General features: G+C 31.9%; 2 protein-coding genes across 4 annotated transcripts in view; one reads left to right on the forward strand and one right to left on the reverse strand.

The window, feature by feature from the left end:
* Positions 1-9,125, reverse strand: part of LOC136968568 (chromosome transmission fidelity protein 8 homolog) — a 31,660-nt gene extending 22,535 nt beyond the window's left edge. The window contains exons 1-3 of the mRNA XM_067262561.1: positions 9,105-9,125; positions 288-376; positions 81-198 (exon numbers count right to left, since the gene is read on the reverse strand). Coding sequence (XP_067118662.1) covers positions 81-198; positions 288-310 — 141 coding nt within the window. The 5' untranslated portion in view covers positions 311-376; positions 9,105-9,125. The remainder of the gene's footprint in view (positions 1-80; positions 199-287; positions 377-9,104) is intronic.
* On the forward strand, positions 151-15,271 carry LOC136968559 (malonate--CoA ligase ACSF3, mitochondrial-like). Of its 3 annotated transcripts, none has more exons than XM_067262549.1 (6): positions 151-233; positions 5,869-6,703; positions 6,789-6,961; positions 11,114-11,259; positions 11,491-11,670; positions 14,199-15,271. In XM_067262549.1, the coding sequence occupies exons 1-6, from the start codon at positions 166-168 to the stop codon at positions 14,579-14,581; spliced, it is 1,785 nt and encodes a 594-aa protein (XP_067118650.1). In that variant the 5' UTR covers positions 151-165; the 3' UTR covers positions 14,582-15,271. The 3 variants fall into 3 exon arrangements, with proteins under 3 accessions (XP_067118650.1, XP_067118651.1, XP_067118652.1); XM_067262550.1 differs by lacking the exon at positions 151-233 and adding an exon at positions 1,417-1,779; XM_067262551.1 differs by lacking the exon at positions 151-233 and adding an exon at positions 5,712-5,794.
* The last annotated feature ends 4,154 nt before the right edge of the window (positions 15,272-19,425 follow it).

The following is a 19,425-nucleotide window of genomic DNA, read 5'->3' on the forward strand; positions in this document are numbered from 1 at the left end:
GAATTGTAAGTGCAATTCGAATTTTGCACGCCAAATCCGACATATTAATTGTACAAAAGTTAAAGGCAAGTTCATCTTACATTTTTGGTATAATGAAGATCGCCGACAAATTGATTGCGAAGATCTTGCTCACTCGTGCATTCCAGATCGCCTTGCAGCTCCAAAATGGACCATTCGGCCACGTCTCCAGTTTCCTTACTAAAATATCAATCGATTTTTAAGTACATAATGAAGTAATTAAGGCAATAAAATAATTAGGAATAGGATAATTCATTAACTAAACTTACCTTTTTATCACGATTTGCACCATTACTCGAATCACGTCACGTAACAAACAGTTGAAATCTCCCGGAAAATTTTCTGTATAGAGTGCCACCTGCATTTTTGAAAATAAAAAAAATATTTTAATTAAATAAAAGAAATTGATGATTTGGCCTCCTTTTAACGAAAGATAATTTCATAATAAAAATTATTTAAACCTTAATATAATTAAGGTTATATTTTAATCAATTAGAGTAAAAATAATATTTCGCCTTCACCTCATAAATTTTATATTAAAAAAATAAAATAAATTTATTTATAATACAGCGAATTTTTAACGATGGAATAGTTAATGTCAAATTTTAAATAAATTAAAAACAAAACATTTTTAGGATATCCAGGCAAATGGCTTCTGACATGGGTTTCCGCAGAGGGCGCGAATGGAGTAAAATCTCTACAAATTATAATCGTAAAAGTGATTGATATGTATCTAACTTTAAACCCTGAAATGTAGTACTGTATTCTAAAATGTACTTGCGAAAAAATCCAAAACAATTAAATAAAAAAATGTATTAATGTAATCATTTGTCTCCAAGCTTTGCCTCCTTGAATAATTTTCTTCGAACGCCATTTGCTTCGATATCAAATCTGTCAATAGGATAGAATAATTTCGAATTTTATCAGTTAAATTGCGAAAATATAAAAATTATTATTTCCAAACAATGTCTTATTTATTACAAAACTATAAATTTAAATTAATGAAACGCACGTGGAAAATTAAAGGGCTTAATTATCCAGGTGGCGCATACTTTTAAAGATGGCGACTGTGTGTTTAGGAAATTGGAGTTTACACGCGTAAATAAAAAACTTGTTTTACGAGCGCATAGATATGTGAAACAAATAAAAAATAACAATTTTATGTAAAACTTTCCACATAAACTAAAAGCAAGTATTTTATTAATAATTTCATACACTAAATTAATTAATTCATCCGTTTCTGTATTATTTCTTTATTAAATATAACTAAACTAAGCATTAATGGTGTATTTTCCATAAAGAATGCGAGATTATTTATAATTTCAAATATATCTGAAACTTAAAGTTTTTTTGAATTTAAAGTATATTTAATTCGAGTGTGCTGTACCATTACCCCTTCACCATATTGCATTCGCTAATTGGTGCTCGCTAACCCACGTGATACGTGACGAATGTGATGAGAAACTTGTATATTTCCTGTACACGTGTTTCTCTCGCTTCATAGCATGAACGAGATATACAAGTATACAGATATATTTTTATTATTGTTAGAATTCAGAATTTAAATGTAAAATTATCTTTAATTAAAGATTTTCATATAATTTCTCAATTTATATGATATAGATGAAGTTATCAAGTTGTTTGGTGACCTTGTTACCGTTATCAGTACCAGATTATAGCATTAAAACATCATGTTATATCAAAGTTGAAAGAGTAGATAAAGTAATTTTAGTTTCTTTCTGCTGGACATCAGGATATTTGGTAAGATATCTAGAGATTAATTCATCCAAACGTGGACTTTAATGGTGATATACCACATGTGAAGGGATAAGTTTGAGGGTCGGCATTGTTACAGATCAGTAGAAATTGACATATTTGTATCTTTAAGTTTTGAATGCTAATTTGTATACAGGTAACCCCGTATAACACGGCACTTCTATAGCACGGATTCATTCTAACACGGTTTGAGAATTGGGAACATCCCCGTATAACACGGTGTTTTCATAGCACGGATTCACTCTAACACGAGAATTGGATAAAACCCTCGTACAATGTGAAATGTAATAAAAAACATTAAAAGCAAATTTTATATAATTTGAAATTAGGGAACAACAGTTCAATAAACGTGAGAAAGATACCTCATTTGACATTTTTTGTTTGAGTGCGTACATACTATCAGATTTCCCTGCATAATTTTCGTGAACTATTAGTACTTAAGTACAGTATGTAAATTTTCTTTTCCCGCCTTCTGTCGATACACGTGATCCTTCTCGAAACTTGTTTCGATGTTGCCAGATCTCGACGCTTCTCGTTTTGTGTTGCCAGATGTTTTTCCCTTATTCCATACTTGCTTTATTCCGTCACCGGTTCTTAGACATTGAACTGCGCTTCCGACCGTAGGAACGATCCACACCTTTACAAGTATACTTTAAGACTGTGTCTTTTTTGACTATGTAGATTAAAAATTTTCGGTTAATAGTTCTTAGTGATGACAACAAAAACATTGTTTAATTTATATTAATATGTATCACTTCTTAAAAAAATTTTAATAATATTTTGAATTTTAATAATATTTTCATAATTAAGATATTTATCTTAATTATGAAAATATAATAGCATGTTTTTTAATTTTTGGAACCTAAACCTCCCCTTTTCGTACTAGTTCTTTGTTTCCTATAACATGGATTCGCATAACACGGCAATTTTTTGGAACAACTCCCATGTTATATGGGGATTACTTGTATTCTAAAATGTTGATTTGCATGTACAGTACAATATACTTTAAAAGTTCACATTAAGCAGTGGTGTGTTTGAAATTTGGCTGTATAAGATGCACACCATTGCTCTACTTGCAGGCTGCTTTAATGAAAATTGATAGAAAAACATTGATTTTTGAATAAAAATGCCAACAGCATAAAAAGCAAAAATATTATTTATTAACATTGATATTGTACAATACTTTTGTTAAATACCTTTAATAAACAAAATTTAATGTTATCTCTGCTTAAGATATCTTATAAAGCTATTGCCATAAATGCTGTCAAGAGAATGGCAATAGCTTTATACTTTTTAATATCACAATTTAAAAAATGAAAAGTATTTTATAGGACACATCATAAATGTTCACCTAGATTTATGATGTGTCGTGAGTCTTGTTATTGCCTGTTATATGCCATTTTGCTATATTTTGCTTTCTTAATAATTTCTTTTGTTACAGTGTACAGTATTTATGACAGTTGGTATGAGTAAGTTTATTGACTTTATTAAGGTCAATGTTTTCAGGTTGTGATTTAGTTCCTATCTGTCTTTTTCTTACCATACTGATTATCATACTCTTTTGCCACACAGCAATGCAAGGGAGGATCTGCAATGCTGTGTAACAAAATCATCAACTTTACTATTTTACAAAGATTATAACTTTTTGTAAAATTTCATAAATCTCAAAGAGCCATCTTGTTTCTTTTCTTGAGAAAGTTCATACTGTATGACCTGTATATTCTTAAGTGATCAATCAGATGTTTCTTCTTTTTGGGCAGAGAAACTATGGTGCTGCTCAATAATTTGGTCTAACTGTAAAAGTAAACTAAACTTGTTTCCTTCTGCTGATGAATTGGTCATAACTGAATCTAACTGACTTAACTGCCAATGTGATGACACTAACATTGCCAGACTTGAAGATGCAATTTATCATATCTGCCATTTAAAATTATCATATTTAAGCTAAAATTATCATGTGTATAACAACATACATATATAAAAATATCAATCTTGGCTTTCCTAATTGAACAAATCTGAGAATGTTGTTCTGGTTCGCTTTAGTGCTTTGTAACTAACTTGTTAGTTACAAAGCTTTAGTGCTTTTAACTTGACTTCAGACAGTTTTGGGAACTTGGAACACAGATATCTGAAACAATGCCCATCTCTTGGCAGTGATTGACAAACTGCTTTATGAGCCCCAATTTAATATGAAGAGGTGGTAATAACACTTTTTCTGGAGAACCAATGTTGTATTGATGACATTTTTCTTGCCGGGGGTTAAACTGTCTCGTGGTGGCCAGTCAGTTTTTGTCCAGTGCAGCTGTTTCGCTCTACTATCCCATAAACAAAGAAAGCAAGGATATTTTGTATAACTTCCCTGCTGACCCAACAACATGGTTAGTATTTTGAAATCTCCACAAACCATTCATTGATGCTCTTGATATTTGATTTTCTCAAGAATCGTAGCTAAGTCAGTATAGTTTTCTCCCATAGGAAGAGATGCAAATACATTTCCATTATGCAGCAAGACTGTTTTGAGGCTAGTTTTAGAAGAATCAATGAATATGTGCCATTCTGATGAATCATATTCTATTTCAATGCACTTCATGAACATCATTACAATAAACCAGATTTCCCTCTTTGGAGAAAAACTGAGCAAATTCTCTCTCTCGATGCCTGTACCACGAAAATGAGATCCCAGATGATAGCAGGTTTTTGTTTTTTAGCCTTGATCCTAGCAATTCGGCTGCATCTTTTGAAAGACCTAAGTCTCTTACTAGGTCGTTGAGGTCACTCTGAAAAAAAAGTTGAGGTCCTTCGTCAACAGAAAAATCTGAGCTAGATTCGTCCTGGAAAGCTAATGTGTCTGAGTCCTATTTGACTCACTCAGGATGTCTTCTAAATTAGAAGGTGGTTGTGGAACTGGTATTTCAGAACCATGGGACACTGGACGAATAGCTGAGTCAAGATTAGGGTAAAATATTTTCTTTTTATTTTTTGTATTAAATCCTTTAACATCTACCGAACAGAAGTAGCAGTTGTGTGATTTTTCTGTTCACGCTATATCATAGGAATGCAAAAACGAAATGAGTTTTTCTTACCCTTAAACCACAAATGAAGATCTTCCTCGCATCTTCTGCACACCTTATGTGGAGCCCATGCTTTGTCTCGATCTCCAAAGTTTCAATTTGAAATATACAAAATAAACTTTCTTCATAATCTCACTTATGTTTCTTTGTTGACTTTTCACTGTGTATTCACCACAAATGTAACAGAAGCTGTCGGGAGAAATTACACAACTCTGCACACCATATTCCAGAAATAAAAATACAAGCACAGTAGCGTTCCAATGCTGGATATAAACCGAGTGTGGCATTAGATGGCTAGCGAGATACTGAACTTATTTAGCTTATTGAAACATGATCTAATCCAACAGCAGGTTGTTTATATTTATTCCTAGTATCCCAGATAACATGTCGAAACATGCTCAACTTAACCAGTAATATTACTCACTATCAACTTTTAACCCGTTTCTACACAATGATGCGACCTTCCTCCTAACGCTAAAACTACTTAACCCACCTCTCCTAGCACTACTCTTTTCAACCATTAACATTTTTATTTATTTATTGCCAAGTCCAGCTATAATTGATAAAATTAATGTGAGAAGGCCATTTTTTAAATTGTTCGAGAGAGAATTTACTTTGTTTTAAGGCCATTTTTTAAATAAAAAAAAAGAAAACTAAATTTTAAGTTAACTAGGAATTTTATGTTAAATACAAACAAAAACTTGAGTGTAACGAAAAAAATTGAGGAGATGGAATTTTTTTGGTATTTTTTCGTTTTTACCAAGTTCAAGCCTATAAGAAAGTGTATAAAAATCCTATGCAGTTTTTTACTTGCAGACCTGTGTAATGCATTCTATATTCAATCTTAACTACAAAAAGTATTAATAGTCATATTAATTTAAAAATAAATTAAGATAGAAGGATAAAAAGTTTATAAGAATCAATTTTGAGTGAGTGTGTGTTTAGTTATGTGAAATACAACTTTACACAATTCAAAATTAATATATGGTACACTATTTTTCAGCTTAAAGATGTTGTACAGAATATCTTTGTCAAAGGAGTTTAGAACAGTATTGAGACAAATTCATTTCAATAATGTAAAATTTGGAAATTTAGGAGTTTCATCATACATCACTGCCAAAAGATTATCATTTGTTCCTTTTTATGAGAGGGCTCTTCAGTTTCCAGAACGTCTGGCTATTGTTGACAGATATGGAAAGTACACCTATAGGGATATACTGCATCAGAGTATCATCTTGTCTCAAAGAATAGCTGACCTCCTGAAAGAAAGAGGGAAGAGTTCACAAGAAAGATTATCTTTTATGTGTCAGAGTGATGCATCTTATATTGTTGCAAAGTGGGCCTGTTGGATAACTCAAAATGTTGCTGTTCCATTAAGTAAAGTACATCCAACACCACAGCTGCAGTACTATGTAGAAAATTCTCAGAGTTCGGCCATCATGGTGGCGGAAGAATTTAGAGATAAAGTGGAGCCGATATCAAAACAGTTAAACATACCTATTTTAGAAATAAAGCATCCAAAAGATGTCGAGTTAGACGAAGGAGGAGCAAAAGACTTGAGCAAGCTTCTTCCGGAGACGGACAAGAATATCGAGAAATCAAATGCATTGATTTTATATACGAGTGGCACCACTGGACCTCCAAAGGGTGTTGTTTTAACTCACGAAAATGTGTTTGTCCAGACAAAAATCCCCGTAGAATCGTGGGAACATACAAAAGAAGACGTAATTTTAAATTCATTACCTCTGCATCACACACATGGAATATTTTATGCACTTCTTTGCCCATTATACATCGGATCCTGTGTGGTGATGCTGCCAAAATTTGATCCAATAGAGGTAAGAAAATTTTAAAAACAGTTTCTGGATATTATAAACAAAACAAATTTTTAAAATTTACATTATAAATAATTTTTTTTGACAGGTTTGGAATGAATTATTAAACATATCTGACGAAAAGCCACAAGTGAACTGTTACATGGCTGTACCAACAATGTACGTTAAATTGATAGAAGCATATAATCAACAGTTTTATGGAAAAATGACGAGTAGAGTTACTCCCGAATATGTGAAAGCCATCTGTCTGCAGAAAATAAGGTAAAGTAGTATATTTTTATTTTGTCTATTATGATCCTAATCAAAATGAGTTTAGTAAACACCATTACAAAATCGGATGCAATTTCATAGGTTTGGTAATGCACAGTTGTTGTATCTAAAACTGAAATTGACTATAGAATGAACAAAAAGTCTTTGGCATGCTAAGTTCAATTATATTAAATAAGATTTTTTTGTAATTTTGAAAATTAAAAAAGTAACTTATATTCATTGTTCTGTATGGACTCAAAATTTGAGTGATAAGTGGAAAGTGCTGGCCTTACAGACAGAATTTTGGAAAAGGTCTGTAGGAAATTATAAAGGAAAGTTGGTTGGATGAAGTAAATCTAAAGAATAAACAAATAATCGACACACACTGGAGAAATATACAAATAATCCTTCATTAAAACCTTTAACCGGCATGGGGTATGATCAAATTGTGTATGCAAACATTTTCAGATCCCTCCCTGGGTCCATCCTCAAACTATGTTCTTTGTAAAAATGGCTGGTCTTCGTTATATCGGATTGTTACAAAGAACGTAGCTTGAGGATGGACCCAGGGAGGGATCCGAAAACGTTTGCATACACAATTTGATCATACCCCACGCCGGTTAAAGGTTTTAATGAAGGATTATTTGTAAATTTAAAGAGATCATATATTAATTATTTGGTAAGGATAACCATTACAAAATAGATATCTTAGTGTAGAATATCTCTGAAAATGTTAATACGAGAACAGTTATAACAGCACAAAGTTTATTGGGTATTGTAATATTTTCTAGAAAAATTAGTTTCAGCTAAGAGAGAGTATGTTAGTATTTTCCAAGATGTAAATACAATATAGAGAATTTCTGTAGATACTTTCATACAACAGTTCATTCATAGTTTAAAAAATGTTTCATGGAGTAAAATGAGAATGCAAATCTAGTGTAAATAATGATATTTTGAGGATTTAATTGAAATGGATTCATTAAAATATCATTGTTCAGTTATACGATTGTTCTCAAATAAGTGAGGAATCTTCATATATGAATACCACAAATTAATCAATAATAATAAATTGTGAAGGTCTTTGCAAAGTTTTCATTAAAAACACAAATGATTTTTGGATCATATTGCAATACATGATGAAGAATGAATCATATATAACTTGAAATGATCTGTGAATAATTGTTTCAATGTAAGTTTTGTAACTGTGTTATTCAAAATCACCATCCCAAGAAAATAATGGCTTACTGCAAGATGGACCAAAGTTTTTCACTACAACTGCTCAAAAAATGGAGAAATCATTACTGCAGAAAAGTAATAATGCAAACTGAATATCATTCACAAAAACCAAAGGAAAACAATCCTTAGTTAATTGAAAGTAGCTTTGTAAGTTTCGGTTTGGTGGGATATGGTAATGCAACATGTGATTTGCAAGGAGAGATGCCTTCTGGGAAGACTTTCTGTTGGAAATTGATTTCTATTTAGATGTTAGACACTTGAAGAAAACCCAGAAAACTCCATGTGGCCAGCTTGTTGGTGGGGCACAAACCTGTGACAAGCATTCCATGGATAAAACCCAGTGTTCACAGGTTTATCCACTTGGCCACTAGCATTTGGCTTTGTGATATTTGCCTAAATACAGGCAGTCCACGAGTCACAAACACTTGACTTATAGACAACTGCACTCAAAAACAATCTACTATATAGCCTACTTTTATTACAACTTTATTATTAATGTCTATAATTATAATTAAGATATTCTAGTACATTTTAAAGAGGTTTGTAAGTGTTTTATATACATAGAAAGTTAAAATATTTCAATACACATTAAAACTCCATATAAGTTGGAACATTTACCTTAAAATGCCTCAAACATCCAAAAATGTTATTGTCATTGACCTTTTAAAATTTTTCAAATGAGTAGAAAACTTTCTCTCATCTTGCAAAATTTATTTGATGTTTTGAATTCAATTGAACTTGTTTGACTCAAAGACGGCCACATATGAGGTCGAAAACATTTGATTTCTGAAAAAGCTATCTGCTGAAAGTAGTATTTGAAGCATTTTTAAGGTAATTATAAAATATTATACTCTATACTAAGACAAATGTTTGACTAACTGATGGTAAATACCAACCATATATTCATGCTCTGACTTACCTACAAATTTGACTTAAAGACAGGCTGAGGAACAAAAGTTATTTGTAACTCAGGGACTTGCACAAATCTCAAATGCTTAAAAACTTAAAAAAACACTATGAAGTACAGTAAAATCTTGGTAATGTGACATATAAGGAACTGGAACAATGTTGGACTAAGAAGAGTGCTGGGTTATTGAAAGTAAGGAGAATTCAGTGGCTTAATCATATGAAAAGAAAACATTCAATTGCATTTATTATATTAATCAAAAACATGTATAGAATAACAAGAAAGTAAGAAAGGAGAGCAATCAGTTTGAGCAGCCTAAGATGATGAGCCAAGCAATCTTTAAAATTGTGTCCTAGTTCGGGCTTGGTACGTGCCACATTTAGTGGAAAGATGTTCAAATTTAATGGAAACCAGAGCTTGGACCAGTTTGCTCTACAATTGCTGGTACAATCCGAGAATTGACTAGCTTCAGATTATTGGATGTGTTGAAATAACAAACAGCAGATTACGGAGATTGTACTGTACTTCTCAAATTGTTTTAACAATTTTCTTAAACATTTAAATCACCAAGGCTGTGGAGTCTGTGTACAAACATTTCAACTATGACTCCAACTCCTTTATCTATATATCAGTATAGAATATAAATATAGAAAATATATAATTAATATATTATTTATCAATAGAATGCACACACGCAAAAGACGTTGATGACTTGTGTTGACAGTAATGAAGACTATTTTTTAGGACTGTAAACTGTTTGGGCCGATTGCAGAGACAATGTTTAGACACCGATGGCGATTTAGAGATTGGGTGGACCACAGTTCAGAAAAATTTCATTGCAGAGATGGCATTTCTCACTTGCCACAGTTTAGACAGCGATAGAAACAAGTTATTTGACCTACTTTCTAGACTCACCCAATAGCAGGTTTAGACATACCATTTTACTTGAGTAGAAGTCGCCATATTCATTTGTTGGTTGCAAAGTTTGTTATAATGGATATTGTTCATTTAATAAATATTGTAAACAGGACAAATCAAGAAAATTATTCATCTCTACAATTATGAAGAGAGAGAGGGTAATACGAGATCAGAATAATCCTTTAAAAATCTATTCCAAAGACGAATTTCAAATTTGGTATAAATTTTCTAAATCTGGATTTGTTTATATTTTAAATTGTATTGGTGACAAAATTAAGATCTAGATGGAAGAGGATTGCCATTAACTACCGAACAACAGTTGTTGACAGCATTACGTTTTTATGCCACCGGAAGCTTCCAGGGGGTAATTGGTGATCTTATCTGAGTTCACGTCTGTATTGTATTGCAGGTATCTATCAAACTACCATTAAATAAATTTAAAAAGTTTCTTGTATAGAGATAGAGATGTTTATAATAAGAATAAAGTCTTGCTGTGAGCAAACCAACAAGGAAACAATGAAGAAAATTTGTTCTGTATAATTTCCCATGTGATTGTTGTAACCTTTATAAAAAATTATCCTGCAGTTGAGGATAATTTCTGTGAGGACATTTTTTTCTTCTTTGGAAAAATTCCAGCATGATTTGAACACATTGTTTGTCGCCCTTTTTCTGACATCAAAAATTAATGACCTGATTGGTTAAATGACTCCCGAGAGGGGGGGAGTAACAGCAAAGAAAGTAATAGCCAACATTTTGTCAAGGTTCGTTTAGATGGCATTCAGAAATAGACAATTGTTGTCTGTCCAATGCATTTTAAACTGCAAACAGCCAACGTCTAGATGTTGTTTGGCTGTTAAATGTTATTTAACAAACTCTGTCTCTGCAATCGGCTGTTTAAGTTTGGTGTTGATCCATTTTTATGAACTTGAAAGCAATTTTTAACTCTCACTTCATGGCTCTGCAAATTGCAGATTTGTAATATTAAGAGTTTGCAATAAAATCAAAACAGACTATTAAGCTGATTAATAAAAATCTTTAATTATTGATCACTTCCAGTTTAAGTATTAAAAAGACTATTATTAAATATGAATATTTATTAACAGATTGATGGCAAGTGGATCTGCAGCAATGCCTCAGCCTGTAATGGAGAGATGGGAAGAGATAACAGGACACAGATTGTTGGAGAGATACGGAATGACAGAAATTGGTATGACATTGTCAAATCCATTACACGGAGAAAGGATTCCAGGTAAGTCATTGGTGGGATAGAACTAAAATTAAGTAATTAAGAGAATTGAACACAATAGTATATATATCACTAGTCTCCTACTTTGAGGCTGCTAAGTCCAGGAAAGAAACTTTATCCTAAATGAGGTTCTCATGGCAGATATAAACATACATAAATAATTGCAGAATGCAAGTGGAATAATAAGAACCAAACAGCCAAACTTTCTAAAACTGTCCTAATGTTTCTCTTTAGGTTGTGTCGGTAAACCTGTCAAAGGTACCGAAGTTTGCATACGCAGATCTGAGAAAGATTCAAAAGATGGGGACGAGAGTGGTGAACTGTGTGTCAGAGGAAATAATGTGTTTAAGGAATACTGGAATAAACCAAAAGAAACCAAAGAGTCATTTACTGAAGATGGTTGGTTTAAAACAGGTAAATAAATAATTTGTGAATTAACTAACTTTTGTCAATAGTAAATTTCCCTGAAAATTAATTTATGCACATTTTTTTAAAATTTATGTTTTTTTTTATTTATAGAACAGATATATGTTTAAGCCGTCTCATGAAACACACGAATACACTGTGATTAAAAAGTATCGGGAATGGTTCAATAAAATGCAAGATTTGAATTTATTCATCAAAATTTATTTTGTCTCCTTCAAATAATCCCATCCCACTGCAATGCAGTTATACTGACTTTTTCCCTGTCCTTGAAACATGGCTTTAAAGTTGTTTTTGTGAAACCCCTTTGGGACTTGCAATGAATTTTGTTTTATGGCATCAATCAACTCAAAATGGTGACCAAGAAGAGAAAATTTTAGTCAACGAAATAGGAAAAAAATCACACAGTGCCATATCATATAAATACAGAGCTTGCATAACCATATTTGTTAAATTTTTGGCCAAAAATTCACCAAAAACAAGAGCAGATGCATTATTGTGGTCTGCGAGTTTTCTGGCCACAAATTGGGTTGTTTTCTATGAATTGCTTATGCAAAGGATGCAAAACCTTCAAATAATATTCTTTGTTGATAGTTTGGCCTGTCGGAAAGAATGTGAGATGCATGGCACCACAATAATCAAAGAAAACAGTCAACATGAGCTCGATTTTTGACATGGTCTTTTCGGTCTCATTTCATCTTTTGAGTGCCATTCACTCAATTGTTGAGCTGTTTCAGTGTCAGATATGTAGATCCATAGAATAGATCATCCATAATGATGTACAGTATTTTAAGAATAATTTGCCTTGAGAAAGCATTTCCTTGGCCACTCTAACAAATTAAACATTTTTGGGATAACTCAAGAAGTGACACACCGCAAACCCAAATAATCTTTTAAAATTGCTTGACAAGATCGAAATGATACAGGAACATGTTTGATAATGTCCCTAATTGTTAAATGACAATCATTGAGCACTATAACTTGAGTGACATGTTGTTCATCAGTTGAAGTGGATGGTTTACCAGAGTAAGGTTCATCATTGACATGTTCTCTGCCTTCCTTGAACATCTTGTTTTTGATAGACTGTCATCACCAAAAGCTTGGCAAATGTTGCAAAAACAACATTTCCAATGTTTTTGTAGCAGTAATTCTGTTGTGAAAACAAAATTTAATCACATTCTTTGCTCAATTATACTCAACATTTTGAAAAATCCCCAGTGCAAAAATTCTTTACAAACAAAACAAGTATTTAAATGAACCATTTCCAATACTTTTGATCACAGTAGTATGTATGGTAAGTTCTTGCTGGTAGTCATTTAGTTTCTTTGGCTCTGTAATGGGATTGACCTCACAATGAAATTGCTTACCTAATAATGTATATGGAGTTCTGTATGTTAATTATTGCTTAAATTTTCAAGGCTACACATCATATTCCAAAATATCTTCTTTTAATTAGCTTACAACTTAGCACTCAGCTTAGTGATCATTGGTTGTGAAACAAAGTTAGTTACTGCCACATTACATTTAATGATAGTGTAATGCAGCATTTTTCAACCCTTTTTCTAATATGGCAATCCTCAACTTAATAATTTTTTCTTGTGGCATCCCTACTTCTTTATCAATGTAGAGTTATTACACTTTTAGTCAGTGATAGCTTTACATCTTTGGGACATTGAAGCATAAACTATTATGGGGGCCCCACTTTTGGGGTTGTAGCCTAAGGGCTGAGCTAAATAATGTTTAAGAATTTGAGGATCCTGATGCCAAAATGTAGGCTACAGATATATTTCAGTGAGCCTCAGCAAGCCTATACTGCTGGGGGTTTGGAATTGCAAGCCTGATATAATTTTGAAATTTGACCAATTATAGAGACATTTTGAGGCCAACTAAAAGTGGGTATAAAGCACATTTTAAGGTCAATATTAAGAACAACTAATTAGCTTATGATTTTATCTCTAAAATAGCTTTATTTTTAATGACAAACATTTAAAAATCTCCATTGATTTTTGTTAAAAAGTCACTCATTAAAAAAGTTGCTTCAGGATCCCATAAAGATTAGGGACCTTGAAACAACCTTCGTTAATTTCATAGATGCTCCATTGCTTTTAATATTTTTAGTAAAACATGTAAGGAATGTTATGGCACTGCACAACGCTATATTTTGTGGACATGGCATGCCACATGAACGGGGGTGGCCATGTGAAGTTTTTCAGGTTTTCTTCACATGTCAAACACCTAAAGATTGGCCAGTTTTGCATAAAAAAGCCTCTCAAGGCACTTTCCCTTGGCAGATTGCCCAAATGTTTTGCCGCCTTCTCCCATCAATCCATTTTTCGAAACCCTTAATGAAAACCATGTATGGTGTATAGACAATTAGATAAACTATGCATACAACTAGAACTCTGACAAAAAGTTGTTTAAAGTTAAATTTGTAATTGTATTTTTTTCATAATAAATTTGTTAAGATTAAAGATAGATGCTCCAAGGTATGACATGAATTTAGTTGCTATTCATTTCAGGAGATACTGTTGAATGTAAAAATGGCATATATAAAATTTTGGGACGTTCCTCTACTGACATCATAAAAAGTGGAGGATACAAAATCAGTGCTCTGGACGTAGAACGTCATCTCTTGTCACATTCCAACATTAGAGAGTGTACAGTCTTGGGAGTTCCCGACGATACCTGGGGTGAAAGAGTGGCAGCCGTCATCGTCACTAAAGACCAAAGCGAAATGCCTCTCCCAGAATTACGAAACTGGTGCAAGGAAAGAATGTCTCCCTATTCTGCTCCGACTTTGCTTCTTTGTCTGGAAGAATTGCCGCGCAATGCTTTGGGAAAAGTGAACAAGAAGGAGTTACTCAAACAGATTTACCCTGAATTTAAGAAACAATTAATATGAGAATTTTATCATTAGTTTGAGATTAATTTACATATTTCTTGTAGTATTCTAAAGTGAAGAAAATTTACTAATGTTAAGTTGATTTGATGACCAGAAATTAAATTTCGAGTCTCAGTCAAATGAAAATTTTAAAATAATTGTTTGGTTCCCTTTATTTCAATATATTTCCTATACTTGCTACATTTAATGCATCTTTAGCATTTCACCAGTACCTGGATTTTCTGTGAAGACATTTGTGCATCACCTCTTAAACTTTTGTTGACTTGTGAGTGAAATTGAGGGAAGCAGGAGTCCAAAAATATTACTTGAAGCAAAACCTGAGAATAGAGCAGACACTTGATTGTCTTGTGGGCAGTGTGGGGCTGCATATTATCTTGCTGCAACAAAATTCCAGTGCCAATAGTTCTTGACATTTCCACCCAACTGCTAGTTTCAAGTGATAGGAAGTCCTCTTACCTTAATTGCAAAATAATATATTTTTTATAAGTTTTCATTTGACTGATCCTTCTTGTAACAAAATTTTGTAGACTGGAACAATATTTTTAGTAATGAAAGTATATTTTTATAGTGTCTGGAAGTTTTAATGGCATTTGTTAAACAAATATTTGAAATGAATTTGTTATTTTTAGAAGAAATTATTTATTTGTAATAACATAAATTATATACTATTAAATTTTTATTTTTTGAAAACTGGGTGAACTGCATTTTTAATTTTCAGATTTATTATGCAATTAGAAGATCAAAATACATTATCAGCTATCACTTCATGTGTTTATATTAAATTTATACCTTATATGCAAATTGACATGTATTTATTTGTTTAATTGATTTATCTATTTATGAATTAGATAGCTTGAATAGCTCATGTGATATCACTACAATATGGTACAAGTCTGTTCTAACAAAAGGAGTTATATTTGATAGGACAGATTTCCCTAAATTTCCTATTAAAAATATGTTCTAGACATTAATTCACCAAAGAAGCAGGCAGAATCATATAAATCAAGAAAACTTGTTTCTGGAGATAAGATTTACTCTTTAAAACCACTAGCTAGATTAAAATACAGACTATAAGATTCCTGGAAGAACCAACAGTATTGTACAGTGTCCAAAAAGTTATTGTGCAGTGACAAATTAATGTCATTACAAATTTCTCATTGCATAATAACGTTTTAGACATTCTGTATCTAAGAACAGTTATAAATCAATACAAGAAACATTCAAAGTAATCAATAAAATTTTAATTTTTTTTTTACTATTAATCATTCCTTGTATAAATTAAAGACAAAAACACCACAATATAGTCTCACTGGCAACATATTTTGTAGTGAATTATCCACAAGATATCATTTAAAACATAGGCTACAATCTTATATTCTTACAGTTGTTTATAGAATTGTAGCCAGTATTTTGTACAATTCATGAGATGATAATTGAGTTTGTCACAAGTTAACCATTATATAGAGAACAAAAGTATGATTTGCTTTTTTGATAATTTAATAATCAGTAGATTTATTAAATTACTAATGTTAAAGGCTTTTATTTTGTATCTATCTTTCAATTTTTGCTGTAAAGCAAAATGTGAGGGTATCAAGTTAAAGCATTATGAACTTTTCTCTCTTCATATTGATAAATGGAAATCTATTATTCATTATTGTTACAACTGAATATACAAATGAAGCCTCTAATTATCATAAAGTATTAAAAATGACCTCAGTTATCACAGAACAGTTTATTATAATTATAATTGTTGGAGATAGTATTTAATTTGTAAGCAAAAACGAAGGAAAACTTCAAGGGGTGCTGTATTCGGTCGGTGTCAAAAGTCTATGAAGAAAGTGTGAGGACAGAGATAAGTTTCTTTGTATCATTTAAAGAAAGAAGTAAAGTTTGTTTTAGCAGTAGAACTAAAGCTGTCTTTATATAAAACAAGAAAAAACATTAACAATAATAATGTAGAGTAATGGCAGTTAATACAAATTCTCAGTGTAGATACTATGTTCTCTCAGTGTATACAGTATTAAGTAAAGCTCCATTACCTGAGTTAGTGTGGACCGATGCTAATGTTGGATAAATGAAAACACACACAAACTGTGTACTCCCACACTCGTCCTTTGCCTACTCCTTTTGATATTCAAGATAAAGACTTATAAAGGTTTATTAAAAATATAGTAACACACTGACAATAGCTGAATAGACAGGAAGAAGGGTAAGTGTCTTGCTTTCACATTCCAACAGCCACTAGCTCTTCCACTGTTACCTGGTACATTCACTACATTGTTGTTATGAATTATAAGTAGTGTAATACATTTATTGGTTCACCTTGGATGCAAATCTCAGTTAATTGGGGTTATGCTGTATTATTTTTTTTTTTACATGTTTTAATCAAGTTCTAACAATTACCTAGTGTGATTGACATAGATTTTATATTAAAAATTCATATCTTAATACTGCAACTCTGTATTCACTTATTTAAACTCTTAAAAATAAATTGTAATAAATTGCTCAAAGCAATAATATATTAGCTATAACTAGTAACACTTCTGTTAATTCAAATATGAGCTTTCAGATCTATATATCATCCGGTAGGATTAATGAGACGATCCTAGTAATATATTAACTGACAGCAATGGTCATTAATTTATTGTCGAAAGAAGTCGACGATTAAACAAGGAATAAGTACCAAAATAAAATTGTTTCTCACAGAATTATATATTTTATGAAGATTAGGAATTAACAAGTGGAGATAATTTGCTCTAATTGCAGTGTGATTAATGGAAAACTGATCCAAGAAGTCACAAATTCACCAAGCAAAAGAGTAACTTATGGTAAACTGGAAGTAAATTAATCTAAACCAAGGATCTTAAACTGGTAGTTAATCAATAGTAATAGCTATTAAAAATATAAATGATTAAATAGGAATACCAAATTAAAATTGTTTTGTGAATGATTCATATTTTGTGAAGAATAATTAACTAAATGCTATTTAATTCATAGAAACTTGGATGGCAAGCACACAAATTAACCCTTTTCTACAATTTAGATCATTATATGAGGAAAAAAAGAAGTGACTTTTATGAGATATTCTACTCCAAAGTTTTCTCTGTCACTTCTGGTTTAGATAGATGCAACTAGCAACTGCAGGGGCAGAGGGGGACTCCTGCCCAGAGCACCAAGATGATGAGGTGACAAAATTCCAAAATTTTTATGTGGATGAACTAATAAATTCAGCAAATACTGTCATGTACAGGTATGAAAATTATATTACAAAATACAATATAGAGTGTTTATTATGATTTTTAAATTTGTAACAGACTAATGAAAGGTTCATTCAAAAAGTGCTGTATTTAAGTTTGTCCCTGGTGCCAAATGTTTTAGCTATGACTCTAAGTGACTGATTATATTTTTTAATGGCTCAACTGTTCACTTGACCTGTAGTTTGTACATTATATATCCATTTTGTAAACAATTTAATATGTTATAGTTTACCATTCAGCATTAATTCTGTATGCTAAATATTTGTCAGTATATTAGCAATATATTTCAAGTTAAACATTTTTAGTCTTCTTTTGTATAGTGATTTTAGATTTATGACAAGTCACTCCTGGTTCATTTGGATTTTACCTCTGCCAATGTTGACAGAGGAAAAATCTTAGCTATATATTTGTAATTAATTATCCGAGCACTGTAATTAGCTCTTGTTAGGATTTATCACATACTATTGAGAACTCACTAATAGATTGGGGTACATTAAATATTTATTTGTAACCACAGTTTCAAATAAATATTTAATGTTCATCAATCTATTAGTGAGTTCTCAATACTATGTGATAAGTCCTAACAAGAGCTAATAACAAATTATTAGAGATAAGTTAAATATTGACAAAAATAGCTAATTAAGTATACAATTACTACCATCATTATCTCACTATTTTCCATCTCAGAAAAGTTTAACCTTCTTCACACCTTACCATTCAAAATTTAGACATTCTTCCACCCTGTTTCAGAATCAATAAAAAAGTACAGATCTTATCGTTAAAGGGATGGTAGAGCCATTTAGCTTAGCCCACATTTATAGGACTTCAAAAACATCCATTACATTTAGTGTTAGTTTAGTACAGCTGAAGTAAGAACAGTCCTTACTCCACTTCCAATGTTCTTCTTAACAGCAAATGGATAGGAAAAATGAAACAAAACCATTCCTATTATTGACAACTAGGTTTCCAGGGTATATTATCTGATATTTCTTAACCATTGCATAGAGAATCTTATGAAAAGAGTTTTCTGTGGTGTCAAAAGACATTCCTTGAAAACTTTTCACCTGTGGCACTTTAAACTGGCGCTTTCCCATAGTTACAATCTTCCACATACTTATTATCATCATTGTCCTTACTTCAGAAAATCAAAAAATGGCAATCCAAATTACATTTCTTCTGTGTATTAAGAAAAGAGTTTGTTTTTCTTAAATCTTTTAATGCTTTTTTATATACTATTCTCAAAAAAGTAAGCAGTAGTCTGTCTCACCACTGTATTCACTTACAAAGAGTTGAGAGATGAAGTTGACTAATCAGAACTGGGGTAAAACAAATGCTAATTGATTGAATTCAAGTTTGACTCTCATCTTTGTTGGCAAATTCAGCCTTAAGAGACTTCAATACAATAAACACTGAAAGTTAGAGAGAGAGAAAAGCAAGTTTAGTTAACATTATAGATGCAGCAGCAACATAGGCGTAGCCAGGAAGGGGCATGGGTGGGCACGCCCCCCAGTTAACCTGGTGCCCCTCTCCAGAAAATTACAGACTCTACTAGGCCCTTCCCATAACAAAATCCTGGCTACGCCAATG

The sequence above is a fragment of the Centruroides vittatus genome, unplaced genomic scaffold, assembly GCF_030686945.1.
Source record: "Centruroides vittatus isolate TY-2023 unplaced genomic scaffold, ASM3068694v2 contig_15, whole genome shotgun sequence".
Taxonomy (NCBI): domain Eukaryota; kingdom Metazoa; phylum Arthropoda; class Arachnida; order Scorpiones; family Buthidae; genus Centruroides; species Centruroides vittatus.

What these genes read in the sequence shown, in the direction of transcription:
- LOC136968559 (XM_067262549.1), top strand. Translation starts at nt 166, where the DNA reads ATGGACCATTCGGCCACGTCTCCAGTTTCCTTACTAAAATATCAATCG. An exon ending in ATTTTTAAGTACATAATGAA is followed by an intron (nt 234 to 5,868) that starts GTAATTAAGGCA and finishes ACTATTTTTCAG; the next exon opens with CTTAAAGATGTTGTACAGAA. An exon ending in ATCTGTCTGCAGAAAATAAG is followed by an intron (nt 6,962 to 11,113) that starts GTAAAGTAGTAT and finishes ATTTATTAACAG; the next exon opens with ATTGATGGCAAGTGGATCTG.